The 14772-nt window shown below is 42.5% G+C and overlaps 1 protein-coding gene across 1 annotated transcript in view; it reads left to right on the top strand.

The window, feature by feature from the left end:
- The window catches only part of Ets1 (ETS proto-oncogene 1, transcription factor), a 70158-nt gene extending 55846 nt beyond the window's left edge, over positions 1 to 14312 (top strand). The window contains exons 7-8 of the mRNA XM_090319701.1: positions 11756 to 11874; positions 13654 to 14312. Of these exons, the coding sequence (XP_090175827.1) occupies positions 11756 to 11874; positions 13654 to 13869 (335 nt within the window). The 3' untranslated portion in view covers positions 13870 to 14312. The remainder of the gene's footprint in view (positions 1 to 11755; positions 11875 to 13653) is intronic.
- Positions 14313 to 14772: the final 460 nt, after the last annotated feature.

Here is a 14772-nt window from a genome sequence, read left to right as displayed (position 1 = left end):
TGGGAACAGTGGAATTGGGTGGGGATGACTGCTCAGGAATTTATCTCTGTCTTCAGTTTGATGCTTCACCTTTACCTCTTTAAAATAGAACTTGTTTCAATTGAGCAAAATACTGCCAGCTTGCAAAAATCCTGGCTACTTTTAACTAACCAGACTTGGAAATTCCCATGGCATTTTGTGGGGAAAGGCCTGGCCCCTGCTTGCTTAAGTGGCTATTCTGGGTACAGGTTCAAGTTCAGAAAAGAAGCACCACTTTTCACTATTCTCTTGCAAAGGGACTCATGGACTTTCCTGCCCAGCTAGTTTTGAACTGCAGTCCTCAGATCACAGCCTGCTGAGTAGCGAGAATCATAGACATGAGCCCCTGGCACCTGGCTAGTATTTATTAGTTTTTATCCTTTTACTAAAAGCCATCCAGAGAAAATTTTATGATTCCCACTGCATGAATGAGGATATTAATCTCAAAGCCACATAGCACATAAGGAAGATATCTGTTAAAGTTTTCCACCCTGTCCAGTGATCGGTAGGAAAGTAGCTAAAATAGTGGGAAGTAGAGGTCAAGGCAAGCTTAAGTGTGGAAGAAAAGTCTCTGGGGTGGGGGCATCTGTGAAGGACACAGAGGGGCGATGAGGAAACATCATTATACATCATGCTGCCGGTCTGGATGGAAGAAATCCCACCAGCAGCACAATTCCAACAACATTTTGGCCTGTCTGAGGGAGAACTATTGGATCATAGTTGCCCAGCAATGTAACTATATGTGTCACGGAGTTTGACCTTCCTGCCTGTCTACACTCAGTCCTTGACTGCTCCAGGGTGTTGGATGGGGTGGTGAGGGGGTGTGGGGGGGAACAGGCCTTGGAACAGACATGGTAAAGGCATCACACTCCCTGCAGCTAGAGAGCTGAAGAACAGTTAATATAACAGCCACATCAAACCTGACCCATCCAGATGACCTGTCAAGAAGGCCAGCATACCTTTTCCATGTGGTTCGCTATATGGCAGGACACTGGGCCCTGTATCTTTATACTCACAGTAGACCTAAGTTGGCTGACAAGCCCAGTGCCTATGGTTGGTCATAAATTATCTTCTTGCATTGTTTGCCTTGTGACTCACCTCTCTCTGAGAGATACCAAGAGTGAAAGTTCTCCTAGGGTGACTGAATGTGAAAGTTTAGACTCTGAGAGGAGGGTGGGTCTTGAGATGCTGGAGGAAAGGGTGATGGAACTTCAAGGGGGGCTATGTGGAGAGGTTTAGCAATAGAGTTGAGATGAGGCTGTTTCTTGTGGACGTCTCCTCAGGCTTTTTCTCTGGCCTTAAAAAATTAAAATCGTAGCCAGGATACTTTTAACCACTCAGTAGGGAATGGAAAGCATTTGTTCAGATGTTTCTATGCTTGTTAATGTTGTGTTTTGTGTTAAAATCAAGTATAACCCAGTACACTTGAGGGATAATATAGGGGGACAATACTGAAAACTTTAGTTGTAGTAATGGTCGCCACCTCATATGTTCTAATATGCCTAGTTAATGCCTCTCATCTCTCATCCTTTTCCCTCATTCCTCTGATAGAGGAAATTGTTCTTGGTAATATCAGCTCCAAGGATGGATTTGAGAAGCCCACGGAGAACTTCATTTGCAGACTCTGAAATCCTTCTTCCTCATTCTTAAGTAATAAACCCATCTTCCTTGCTTCTTCTCACCTAGATACTTAGGGAGGTGTTTTCCTTTAGGTATTTTCACTGTTAGAAAAAGTATCTGTGGAGCTGGTGCGGTGGCTCACGCCTATAATACTCAGGAGGCTGAGATCTGAGGATCAAGGTTTAAAGCCAGCCCAGGCACAAAAGGATCTGAGACTCTTTTCTCCAATTAATCTGTAGAAAAGGGGAAGTAGGGCTAGGTTCAAGGATAGAGCCTTGAACTGAAGAGCTCAGGGACAGTGCCCAGGCAGAGTTCAAATCCCATGACCCACAAAAAGAAAGAAAGAAAGAAAGAAAGAAGGAAAGAAAGAAAGAAAGAAAGAAAGAAAGAAAGGATTTGTTTGGTTTATAACACAGTTTTTGCCATGTCTCCAAGTCCCAGCCTAAGCTACCTCTTTGTTGACATCTTCAAACTATTCAGTTCCCTAGAAGACATAAGGAAGAAAAAGCTGTAACGAAACCGACTTCCTGACCTGAGCTTTGCTGGCTCTTCCTCCAACTTCACGTCTGAGAGTCGGGCTGCACGTGGTTAAGCAGTTTTTGTGGTGGATTTAGAGGAAAGAGCTGGCCACATTTGAATAAAAGCGGCCCCTTTAAGAGAGAGGAACCAATACCTCTCTCTGGCTGCCACCCCCTCATATGTGTGTACTTGAATGTGCAGGTGTGCAAAGCTTCAGTAAAAACAAAGGTCTTTCTCTTCTGTACACTAAAATGTGTAACTGCTTTGTTCTCAGACTCAAGCCAGACTGGCTTAGAGAATCTCACTGAAGTCAGTGCCAGACTTCTGGGAAGTCAGGGGGAAGCCCCAACAGCCATTTACAGCCAAATGCACTTTCTGCCCCTCTGACAGGACCACTGAGGGCAGGGCAGGGTGCTGCTGCACCTTAGCCAGCGCTCCTGGGGTTTGGCTCTGTAAGCCCCATGGTGGGTGGAATGCTGGCTGGTGAACTCACTCTAGCCTAGCCTGGCAAAGTTGATGTGGTCATAGACAGAGAGGGGGCTTGGTGAGGGGCTCATGGCTCCGGGATTCAGTTCGATTTGTGGCTAAGATCTCCCCAAGTCACAAACTGGTTTGCAATGCGTTGACTTGCAAAGCAGTTTGCATCTGCTGTTTCTTTGGGTGTGTAGCTACTTTTTATTAGCACTAAGGATATCAGTCATCCCTAACTTTAAAGTATCTATAATGGTTCCCTCCTCCTCCCTTTTCCCCTCCTCCTTTCTTTCCTCCCATCCCCCTCTCTCCCTCCCCCTCTCCCCCCACCATGTGTCTTTCTTTAATAAGTTCAAATCTCTATAAAGAAGAGTAGAGGCTTCTATTTCCATTTTAAGAATAGCAAGCCCAGGGAGGTTAAATAAGTTACATAAGACTGCCTAGTAAACCAGGAAGAATTGAGATAGAATCCCTGTTGATTCTCCAGGCGGGGCTTTTCTAATACATATTCTAATTTTGTAGGATGCTATGATCACTTATCTACTCTGCCTGACATATGCCATGTTTGTTAATACAATGTATTTTTGAAAAGCTCTATCAGAACATATTAATAGTTAAAAGCTAGTTTTAATTGACCTGAGAGCTATTCTCTAATTTATTTCCATCACTAGCTACTGGATATCTCAGCAATAAGATGTAAATTGATGACGCTATGCTTCATCGTTGTGTTTATTAAGTGTATTGTATTTAGTAAAAGCATCTGTCAGGATGTTCATTGGTTGCCAACTATAATTACAAAAGCCTATAATCCCAGCTGCTCTGGAGATGTAAGGAGTATCGTGGTTCAAAGCTAAGCAAAAAGCCAAAGTTCCTATCTGAAAAATAACTAAAGCCCAAATGGATGAGAGGATGGCTCATGCCATAAAATATCTTCCTAGCAAGTATGATGCACTAAGTTCAAACCCCAGTATAGTTCCATTCCTCTCAAATATTCTTTGTTACAAAATTATTAGAATTATTAGAATCCTAATACTCCCTGACATTGAGCTCCTAATTACTGATGTAGGAAGGAATTTATGGAGTATAATGATTCACTAAGCCAAAGCATCATTGGCCTGTGGTAGAATGTACACTAGATAAATAGATTGATTGATTGAGATAGATAGATAGATAGATAGATAGATAGATAGATAGATAGATAGATAGATAGATTACACCAGAGATGAAGGTTGGTTCAGGTCAGTGGAAAAGATGGTAGCAGTGGAAAGGAATAATCCAGAAAAAATTTGCAAGTACATTGACAGACACAAAACAGAGCCAACTGTCAAGCACCCTCCTCTCTTTCCCTTCAAAGCGCTTTCTAAGGCCTCAATTGCCAGATCGATCTGGCAGGATTTTGTGATGCCTCAGGTTGCTCTTGCTGCAGAGCATGAAACCATCAGATGTTTCCTATTGTCCTACATTTCATAAAGATTTTAACCGGAGCACAGAGAAGAGCTCTGGGAATGGGTTGTGAATGATGATACAGAAGGGGTGTGGTAGAAAGGACATTGGACTCTAGACTCGGGAGTCATTTTGGCCTCTTGAAGCAAACTCTTCTGCAGTTGTGAGCAGCTGGGTCATTTCTGGATTCTAGTGTTCTGTTTTTGCTGTCATCGTTTGGCTGTGGGTAGAGACACCTGGCTAGAAAGGAGGGGCCAGCAGGGCTCTTTCTCTGTTTTAAGGCCACCTGCTAGATGTGTGCCCTCAGGGCAGAGTCAGACCTGTTGCAAGGGTGATCAACCATGAGAGTTTCATAGGTTAAAATAAAATGCGGTGTCTTGCCCACTCTGAGGTATTTGATTTGAATTTGCGAGTAGAACTAAAAGATTTCAGCTTCTCAAAGTGGCAGATTAACCCCCATAGGACTAGAGGGTGTGGTAGTTTTTATTTTGGGAACGTGCTGATGTAACATTGCCTGGGAGACCCATATTGTTTATTCCCCTCCAATATAATTGAATAAAGGGAAGGCTTCTGGGTGGCCTTTAAAATCCTCATGTCTTCCTTCAGAGGAGAAATCTTTTTGTTCAAAAACAAACAAACAAACCAAAAAAGCATCCAGTGGCATTTTTGGAGGGCCTACCAAAGATGAGGTATGATATCTGGCACTGAACCACTGAACAATTCAATTCATTGCTGGTATTGGTGGATGAGTCCCTGTCTAAGACTTTGGGTGATAGCCATGACAATGGTAAAGGAAAAAAAAACTCCTTTCCTTTGTATGTTGTAGTCACATGAGACAAGGACATTGAGCAATCTGTTGGGGTTGGCCTTGATGTTGGCAAAACCGCTGTGAAAATACCAGCAAGTCTGCCTGGAGAACAGTTGGTCCACATTGACCTCTGCCTCTGTGGAAGTCAGCTGTCCTGTGTTGACCTCTCATCTGGGCCCAGATGACAGAGTGTGAACTTGTGGCTGAGGTGGAAATGAGGGAAGAGTAGAAAACCCCCAAACAAACAAACACCTGGTGTCCAACACCAAATCCTGTTTTCCAGCCATGACATACTGTCGACAGCCAACTCCCAAACCTGGAAATGGACAAGTGGGAAGGACTGCTATCAAGAATGGCACAACTTTCTTCTAAGCTCACTGCTGTTTAAGTTGCTCTGTTTATAGACTCAGAGCAAGGGATTAAAAAAAAAAGCCAGGCACCATGGCTTATGCCTATAACCCTAGCTACTCAGGATGCTAAGATATGAGGATTGCTGCTCAATGCCAACCCAGAAAAGAAAGTTCATGAAACTTTTATCTCCAATTAACCATGAGAAAGCCATCATATTAAGTGAAATAAGCTTTGACCCAAAGGAACATAGGCTCCATAGTTTCCCTCATTTGTAATAATTAGTACACATCTACGACTCTCCTAGCAGGGGATCATAATAGCTCAAAACCTAAGTGCATCCTCCCATCTGGCGAATGTAATGTAACCCTTCTATTAATTACAATAAAAAATATATGGAAAAAAAACCTAGGTGCATATGGTCATATAGGATTAGAATAAACAAAAGGAACTCTAGGATAAGTAAACAAGAGGTTTATCTTTGTGATTGTTATTCTCAGTGTACTATGTGCAGTTATTCCTTTTCTCTTTTTTTTTCCCTTTATGATTAGTCTCATGTGGTTACTGTATCTGGCTTGTTACCTGGTGTATTGCCTATACGTTTATTTGTTCATTTGAAGTAGGGAAGGGAAGGGGGGGAAAACAAGATGATCGGTGGTGGGGAGGGAAAGGGGGACAAAAACATGAGAAGGAGTATCAATGTTTCAGAAGTAATGCACCCACTACTTGAAGAATGTAACCCCTATATCCATTACCCTGACCATATATATATATATATATCCAGAAGTGGTACTGTAGCTCAGAGTGGTGAGAACTAGCCTTGAGGGAAAAAAAAAAAAGCAAAACTTTAGGAACAGTGCTCAGAGTTCTGAGTTGAAGCTCCATGACTGATCATGAAAAATAATAATAATCATAGCTTTTAAGCCAATTACCTCTGATTGAGATAGGTGCTAGGACTTGGAGTTCCTAGACAGAACAAGGAAATTAAATCATGGCCATTTATTTGAAGGTTTATTATTATTATTATTGTTGTTGTTGTTGTTGTTACTGCTACTACTACTCTTTTTCCTTTAGAATTTTTTTATTTTCTTTAAGTAGTTGAGAAAGGATTTCAGTTTCACAGGTCAATTTATAAGTACAATCACCTTGATTCAAGTCACCTCTTTCCAACATTTTCCTCAACCCTTCCAATCTCACCCATCCACTCAATTTTTCTAGTTCCGTTTTCACATATACACATTGAATATTATGACTACATTTCTCCATCCTTCCTCTCTTCATTCATTAAATGAGTTTACTACCTTGGATGTGCGTCTTTCAGATCCACCGCTTAGGGAAGCATCCTTTCTGTCTGTGGTTTTCCTGCTATCCCAAGATTCCTCCAGGTATCCACCTGGCATTCCTTCTTCCCAGGCTCTGGCTACCTGTAAAGACGTCTCATGTTGTCATAAGGACTTTCCTCTCATACCAAAGCCAAGAAGCAGTCAAAAGAAAACTCCCTAGGACTGGGGGGCGGAGGGAGAAGGAAGAGGATAGCAGGAATAGAGGGTTTGTGGAGGCTTGGAGCTGGAAGAGAGATGGGAGTGGCCTGTGAATGTGTGTGGTACCCTCCCTCCTGCACCACTTCAGGAAGAGACCGCCTTCTAACAGGGACCCTCTGTTGTTGTGGCTCAGAGCTCCACTTGAAAAGCATAGTTTCCCAGTGATGCCACTGGATTCCTGATGTGTGACACTACAGGGCAGCGTGGTGAAGGGCGCTGTTGACTGCTTTGGGGCCCCAGACAGGGACACCATTGTGAGTCACATTTAACATGTGAGCTCCCCTTTCCCAGGACTGGTGCTATTCTTAGTACAAATCTCTCCTCCCTGGGACAAAGGTCACTGGGACCACAGTCTATCTGGGTTAGGTGGATGGGACAGGCATGGTGCAGGGAGAATGGAAGAAGGAAGCATGTCAGGGCAAGGACAAGAGGCTTAGGCTTCATGGATTTGAGCATATATACACATCTTCTGAGAGAATGGGAACCAGGAGTGCAAGACTCATTGTTTCCACAAGACTTGGAGGAGTAAATTCGGATGTGGCAGGCAGATGAGGAAAGCCAGCAAGCATTGCAAACCTGGAGTTGTCTTCACTCCATGTGTCCCCAACATGGCCCTGCTTTCTCCTTCAGATCTGAGTGAAGGCAACAGGTTGCTGTAGAAACAGATTCCTTCATGAGACCATCCAGGAAATGGGCTCACCCTGAAGCCAGACTTCTTGCCGTTATGGCTGGATGGGCAATCCACATCTTTTCCGTGACTCTTCTCCCCACAACAGCAGGGCGATGTAGGGGGTCAGTCAAAGGGCACAAGAGGAAGTTTCCAAGGGGTTATGGATTGTCCCTTACAGGCTACAACAGCCTGGCCTCTCTGAAGGACTAGAGCCCTGGGTGTGTCTGTTAGCCAAATGAGCTTACTGGAGTTGTCTATAAGAGTCTCAGCCCTGTGGTCACTGCCCACTGATGGCCTCAGGAATGGTGCAAAACCATTCCATTCTATGCTTCTCTTAGGGTGCTTCTTTTCCTACTGCTGGTCCTTTCTTCCATGAACAAATACAGAGAGCTCATAAGCATACCACCTAAAACTTAATATTCTCAGTGTCCAAACTGAACATTTTTGTGTTCCTTCTGAAAACCACAAAGGTCACTCAGGCCACCTTCACAGACATCATGGGTCAGAAATACAGGGAGAAAGAGCTAGAACATCTGACTTTTTGACATTTCAGTTTGGAAAAATGCTTCTGCAGAAAAAAATAGCAATAATAATTCTATCTGAAGGCCTATCCTCTGAACTATTGCTTATATCTGCCTGATGGCTGTGACCCAGAGGCAAGAGACTGTCTGTACTCAGATCATCCTTACTGTTTTTCTACAATGGTGAGGTACATTTCTAGATATACACCAAGATTTCCTCAGCTTGGAATATTAGCCTTTGCCTCTAAGAGATTGAAGACAACGTGATAGAGGTCCCAAGGTAAACAATGGGAAGGAGACATAGTGACATAGCACAACTTACCACTTTAAGGGGAACCGACTGCCCCAGCTGGCAGCCTTAGCTGTGGAGATAGAGTCAGTAACTATTGAGAGTACTATTGAGAGTCCTATGACTGGAAGACATAATGACTTTAAAAATTAGGACCTTTAATCTCTTGCACTGGTTTGGGCAATGTAATGTTGGGAGAAATTGGAGATCCAGAGTGCCTGGGTCGAAGTCCTAACTACTCCATCTCTGATTTGAATGGCCTTGGGTTAAGTTAGATAGCCAGGCAATGTGAGCATTTTCTTTGCTGTAATAACAAAAAATACAGGAAGAATAAGAACAGTGCTAGCCTACAGAATTATGATGAGGAGTTATAAGATGACTGGAAAGCATTGTTCAGTATCATGTGTAGAAAGAATATGGCTCCTGCTGGGGTTTTTGTTGTTGTTGTTTTGTTTTATTTTCGGTGAGGGATCTTAAAGCAGCTCCTACCCAGTATTCAGTTGGTAGTGCTAACACAGAAGTGGCCTAATTTAAGAGGCTTGGGCTATCTGGCATCTCTCTTCAGGAGTGTTAATGTCTTAGCTGTCCATAGTTATTGTGAACGCCATCAGGTCCAGTGGTCTCTCATGCATACCAGGTCCATTGGAATGGCTTCTCAGTGGATTCTTCATGCCATGCAGCATTTAGTCTTGTGAGACCAGGAAGGAAGCAGTAGCTAACGGCCTTACTCAATTGTGTTGTGAACCCAATAGATGGTTTTTTTTTTCCACCTACAAGCAGACTCAGAAAGTGAAGGTTTCACCAATGGAAATCCATTTCTTAGCATGTAAATTTATTTTTGCTTTACGGAGCATGTTGAGTTATTTAAACAACATCTGTTGGTGAGTCTTCTTATTCTTGAATATGAGAAGCATTTCTTGCAAGAGAGATAGGTGCATTCTCAGAAGGTTTGGATTCCATATTTAACTTGGATATGTGGAGAAGGGGCACTGGGAAGCACCATTCGGAAACAGTCACTATGTGACGGTTTCTTGTGACTGAGGTGGCACTGTCTAGATACAGCCGAGATCTTGTGGGACAGTGTAGTGAAGTCACCTTTCTTTTCTTACAATCTTTTGCTGGAAACAGTAGCATGGAAACAGAAAACTCACATGAGCTGTGGCCAGCTCAGCATGTGAACAAGCCTTAAAGAAATATGAAACGTAATAAATGACACCTTCAGAACCTGAAGAACATTTTGTTCTTAAGTGAGAGGAGTCTTAAGGCTTGTTCCCCCTATTGTGGAGCTGACACATTTGAAGATTAGAGCACTAGAAAAGTCAAGTTCCCAGAGTTGAGCACAGTGGATCATGCCTCTAATCCTTGCTACTTAGGAAGCAGATATGAAAGTTTGAGGCCAACTCAGGCAAAAAGTAAGACCTTCCCAGAGAAGCTGGGCATGGTATAGTGGTATATAATATAATCCCAGCTATGACAGAGACATGGGTAGGAGGATCATAGTACAGGGCCAGGCTGGGCATAATGTTCAAGACCTTGTTTGAAAAACAAACAAAGCAAAAAGGGCTGGTGTGTGGCTTAAGGGGTGGAGTGTCAGCTTAGTGTAGACTCTGATTTCCAATGCCAAGGCAAGCCGAGTGATGCTGGCTCACGCCTGGCATCCTAGCTACTCAGGAGGCTGAGATCTGAAGATTGTGATCTGCAGCCAGCCTGGGTAAGACAATCTGTGATGCTCTTATCTCTAATGAACCACCAGAAAACTTGGCACTGTAGTTCAAAGTGGTAGAGCACTGGACTTGAGCAATTAAAAGAACTCAGGGACAGTGCCTAGGCCCTGAGTTTAAGCCCCAAGGCCTACAAAAAAAAAATCCACCTCTCTCTGTCTCTCTCTCTCCCTGTCTCTCTCTCTCTCTCCCTGTCTCTCTCTCTCTCTCTCTCTCTGTCTCTCTCTCTCTGTCTCTCTCTCTGTCTCTCTCTCTGTGTCTCTCTCTCTCTCTCTCTCTCTCTCTCTCTCTCTCTCTCTCTCTCTCTCTCTCTCTCTCTCTCTCTCTCTCTCTCTCTCTCTCTCTCAAGTTTTCAGGTGAATTGGAAATACCCTGGCTTCCTTCCTACTCACCTTGGTATGACCAGCCACAAAGTAGACAAGTGACAGCTAGCATAAGCTAGTGAGCCTATATTGGTCTCTCTAACCACAGCCATAAATTAGAATTTGTGGGTCAGCAGTATCAGTTTAGAATACAAAGACAACTTAAAAGGAAGGCTATGTGGCATAGCCTAAGAAAAAATGATGGATAGATACTGCCAGGCCTTGGGCTGGGAATGTGGCTTAGTGGTAGAGTACTTGCCTAGCTTGAATCAAGCCCCGGGTTGATTCCTCAGTACCAAGTAAACAGAAAAAAGCCAGAAGTGGTGCTGTGGCTTAAGTGGTAGAGTACTAAAGTTGAACACAAAGAGGCTCAGAGACAGTGCCCAGGCCCAGAGTTCAAGGCCCCAGGACTGGCAACAACAACAACAAAAAGATGCTACCCGACCTTCTAGAGACAAGATCTTGGCAAAGTTTATTTCTAAACAAGAGGAGCTGGGAGAAAGAGAGAGATGGGGGAACCTATGGAAACAGTGTGAGACAGTCCTCATTTTACCTCAGGATTCTTTGGATAGCAAGTTAATCCCTCTGAACAGTGAGAACACACTCTCTTCTGAGCGTGGGTGCTTGCCTGTGCATGGCCTTGTGAGGTGGAGTGATGCTGGAGAGAAACATCATGACAGAAGAACGTCCCGTTGTCTTATTTCCTAGTGGGGTTCTGAGATCAGGATTATTCGTGTTCACAATTCAGAGGCTACAGGGCCTTCCTTCTGCAGAGCAGTGCTTCTGAACTTTGGCTTCAGTTTTGAATTGGCAAACCTCTAATGAGTGGGGATCCTCATTGCCTAAGCAAACAATCCTGAATACGGTTGCCAAGTCTATTGAGTATGCTTCCTAGAGTCTACCATATTTCAGATAATACATTTGTTGGGAAAGAAGGCAGTCATGAATTCATTGTATATACTATAAAGTTAAGAAAAGTAAGAGAAGGGTTGGGTTGAAGCAGGGTGAGAACCTTGTAAGGGGTGACACTAATCAATATGCATTGTATTCATAAACTGATTTGTTAAATGATGTCACCTTTGTACAGCTATTTAAAGATAAATAATACTAAAAAAAAAAAAAGAAAGGATAGGCTTCCTTAGAAAATCTGGGAAGGCGGACCCTGTATTTCTAGAGTTTACTCAGCAGTTAAAATGGACTGACCTTTATTGAAATGAATCAAAAACAAGACAATTGCTCTATTATATGTTTTTGTGTTGGGTCTTCACCTATTGTGTCTGTCTGAGCTCAGAGCATTTTATCCCCTTCAACATCTGTAGCTTCGTTTTCTCCTGGCTGGAAGGGCAAGGGATGCATATAATGGGATTAGTGACTAAGAAAGATGAATATGGGTTGTGAAGATTCAGGATGCCTTATGTTTGCAGGCAGTGGACCAATCCAGCTGTGGCAGTTTCTTCTGGAATTACTCACTGATAAATCCTGTCAGTCTTTTATCAGCTGGACAGGAGATGGCTGGGAATTCAAGCTTTCTGACCCAGATGAGGTAAGAAAAGAGCAACATGAGAGTCCTGAGCTGTGGGAAGATGGGGGTAAACCCTGGGGGGGCCTTACATGGGACCAAAGCTATGTGATTTGCTCCTTGTGTGACCTTGAGCCAGTTATGCTGCCTGTCTGAGCATTTGTTTTTAAATCATTTGACAAATAGCAAATATCTCCACTGCCCCTTTGTTTCCCAAGATTAACCGATATACACAAAAATGAAGTGCCTGGCACATGACAGACCCCTCAAAAAATAGTTGCCTTCTCTGGCCCAGCCCTCTTTCTAGCTCCATCACTCTGAATGTGGAAGGGGCCAGACAGTTCAAGAGACCTTGGAAGATTGATGTAATTTGTTCATTCATTCATCCTTTCATTACACAAATGCTTATTGAGTGGCTGATCTGTGCCATGCTCAATTCAGCTGCTAAAACACAATGAACAAGAGGGGCAAGCTCTCGGTTCAGGCAGACATGAGAAAATGTTTGTGTCCTGGGACAGAAAAGATGCTTCCTGTTGATGAAAGGTGTGATTTGTGATTTCAGATTAGTTCTTCCTCTGCACACTCTTCTGTTAGACTTCAGGCTTTCAAAGCAAGTAGAACCTACCTGATGATATAAAGAGCTAGTAGTGTGGTTCTTCTTTGCTTTTTCCCCCCCTCCCAATCAAATACTTTAAAACCCCACTACATAATGAGTTCAGATCACTGCATTTTCACCAACTTAGTTAACTTGACCACTCTCCTTCAAAAACTAGAAATCAGAAATTCTCTCATTTGTAGCAACACGGATGTAACAGTGGAGGTAGACATTATATTTAATGAAATAAACCCAGCAGACAAATAAACCCTGAAAGACAAATACCACGTTGTCTTACATTCAATATGTAGTGGGAACTAAGATACTGGTTGAATGGAAGTAGAGAGTAGAAGAGTGGCAGGGAAAGGGTTGGAGAGAGGATAGTTCATGAGCACAAGAGTATAATTGGAGAGGAGGAATAATGGTCCATGTTAACGATCATTTCCAAATAAATGTTTTCAACTACTAGAGAGGTTTTTGGATGGTACCATAGAGAGTAATACAAATGTCTATTGTGGTAGATAAGCCTGGGATCCTGATTTGGTCATGACACTGGCTAGTCACATGAAACCCCCTAAATACTTATAGTTATTATACCGCAATTAAAAATAAAAATATTAGGCAGGAGCCAGTAGCTCATGCCTGAAATCCTAGCTACACAGGAGGCTACTCAGGATTGCAGTTCAAAGCCAGCTGACCATGAGACCCTTACCCTGTTTAATTACCCAAAAAACAGAAGTGGTGCAGGGACAGCACCTAATTCCTTAGTTCAAACACTATGACCGACCAAAAATAAAAAAGAAAAAAAGGAAAGAAAAACTTAAACTATTTTTAGAAGAGTGCCATTGATCAAGATACATTATATTTACTAGCTGACACATTGAATAGAGATCCCTTTGTACAGTTAAAGATAATTTAAAAATGGAATTCAGAGAACATAGCTCAGGAAAGCATCTTGTGTCTGTGAATTGATCTCTGATCCTCTTGTCTGAGTCACCAAAGGCCGCGGTGTCTAGGTATACACAATGGAATACATATTTTGGAATATCTATAGTTTTAGACAATTTTTTTATATATATATGTATTTTATTGTTAATTAATAAAAGGGTTACATGATATTTTGCCAGATAGAAGGTGTATTAATTCACATATATTGATACCCTTTCACATTAGAGAGTTTGTTTTTAAAGTTGATTTTTTTCTTTCAGGTGGCTAGGAGATGGGGAAAGAGGAAAAACAAGCCTAAGATGAATTATGAGAAACTGAGCCGTGGCCTACGCTACTATTACGACAAAAACATCATCCACAAGACGGCGGGCAAGCGATACGTGTACCGCTTTGTGTGTGACCTGCAAAGCCTGCTGGGATACACCCCTGAGGAGCTCCATGCCATGCTGGATGTCAAGCCAGATGCTGATGAGTGATGGACATGAAAGGGGCGGGGCGATCCTGCTGAGATCTTTCAAAGAACAACTGCATTGGTCGGACTCTTTTTAAGTTTTAATGGTTATTCTATTTTTTATTTTCCAGAACTCATGTTTATTATTTTTTTTTTTTTACATTCAGGGGTGGGAGCTAAGGGAGCTACAGCTGTAATCCATTGTGCAGTGGTTGCAAAGGGAAAGCCAGGACTGGCGGGGTGGGTTGGGCAAGGACTTTTTGGGTAGATTTTCAAGGTAGAATTGTCTTCGTAGACGCTTGAAGGATCTGACTTAAGGGAGGAAGAGATTAATGTGTCCAACCATTTAACAACAACAACAAAAAGCATCCATGAAAAAACATCTGTCTTCAATTATGGACCTATTAGCAAGAAAAGTTGTCACATCAAGAGTTATGAGATGATGGTGATGGTGGTAGTGGTGGTGATGATGATAACAGTGAATTTGCTTTTGCTTTAAATCATGGAAGAAAAAAAAAAGAGGATGATGGGCTCAAAACAATTTTCTTTGGGGGGATGCACTTAAAACGAACAATTTATATACCTGTCACTCTGCTTTTCAAAACAAAGATGGACTTCTGTGGGGAGGGGCCAAAATTGTTTTTGTGTTAAATTTTATTCTATTACATTTTGTGCCAGTATTTTTTTTTCTTAAAAATCGTCTTAAGCTCTAAGGTGGTCTCAGTATTATGGTATCATGAAAGTTGGTTCTTATTTGCTGGCTGAGGACTCTGTCACAGTGGAAGAAGACATTTTATATAGACCCTATTGGAAAAGCAAAGTTCTGTTGCCAAAGTCAGGGATTCATTCCCATGTTCATGTGACTTAGATATGAAGGAAATGGTCATACTGAATTGAGTTGAGGGAGACAGTGCGTGTGAATCTCACT

The sequence above is a fragment of the Megascapheus bottae genome, chromosome 27 (genome assembly GCF_031878675.1).
Source record: "Megascapheus bottae isolate mThoBot1 chromosome 27, mThoBot2.hap1, whole genome shotgun sequence".
Lineage (NCBI taxonomy): Eukaryota > Metazoa > Chordata > Mammalia > Rodentia > Geomyidae > Megascapheus > Megascapheus bottae.
Note: the sequence above shows the minus strand (reverse complement) of the source record. Positions and strands in the feature narration are given on the sequence as shown.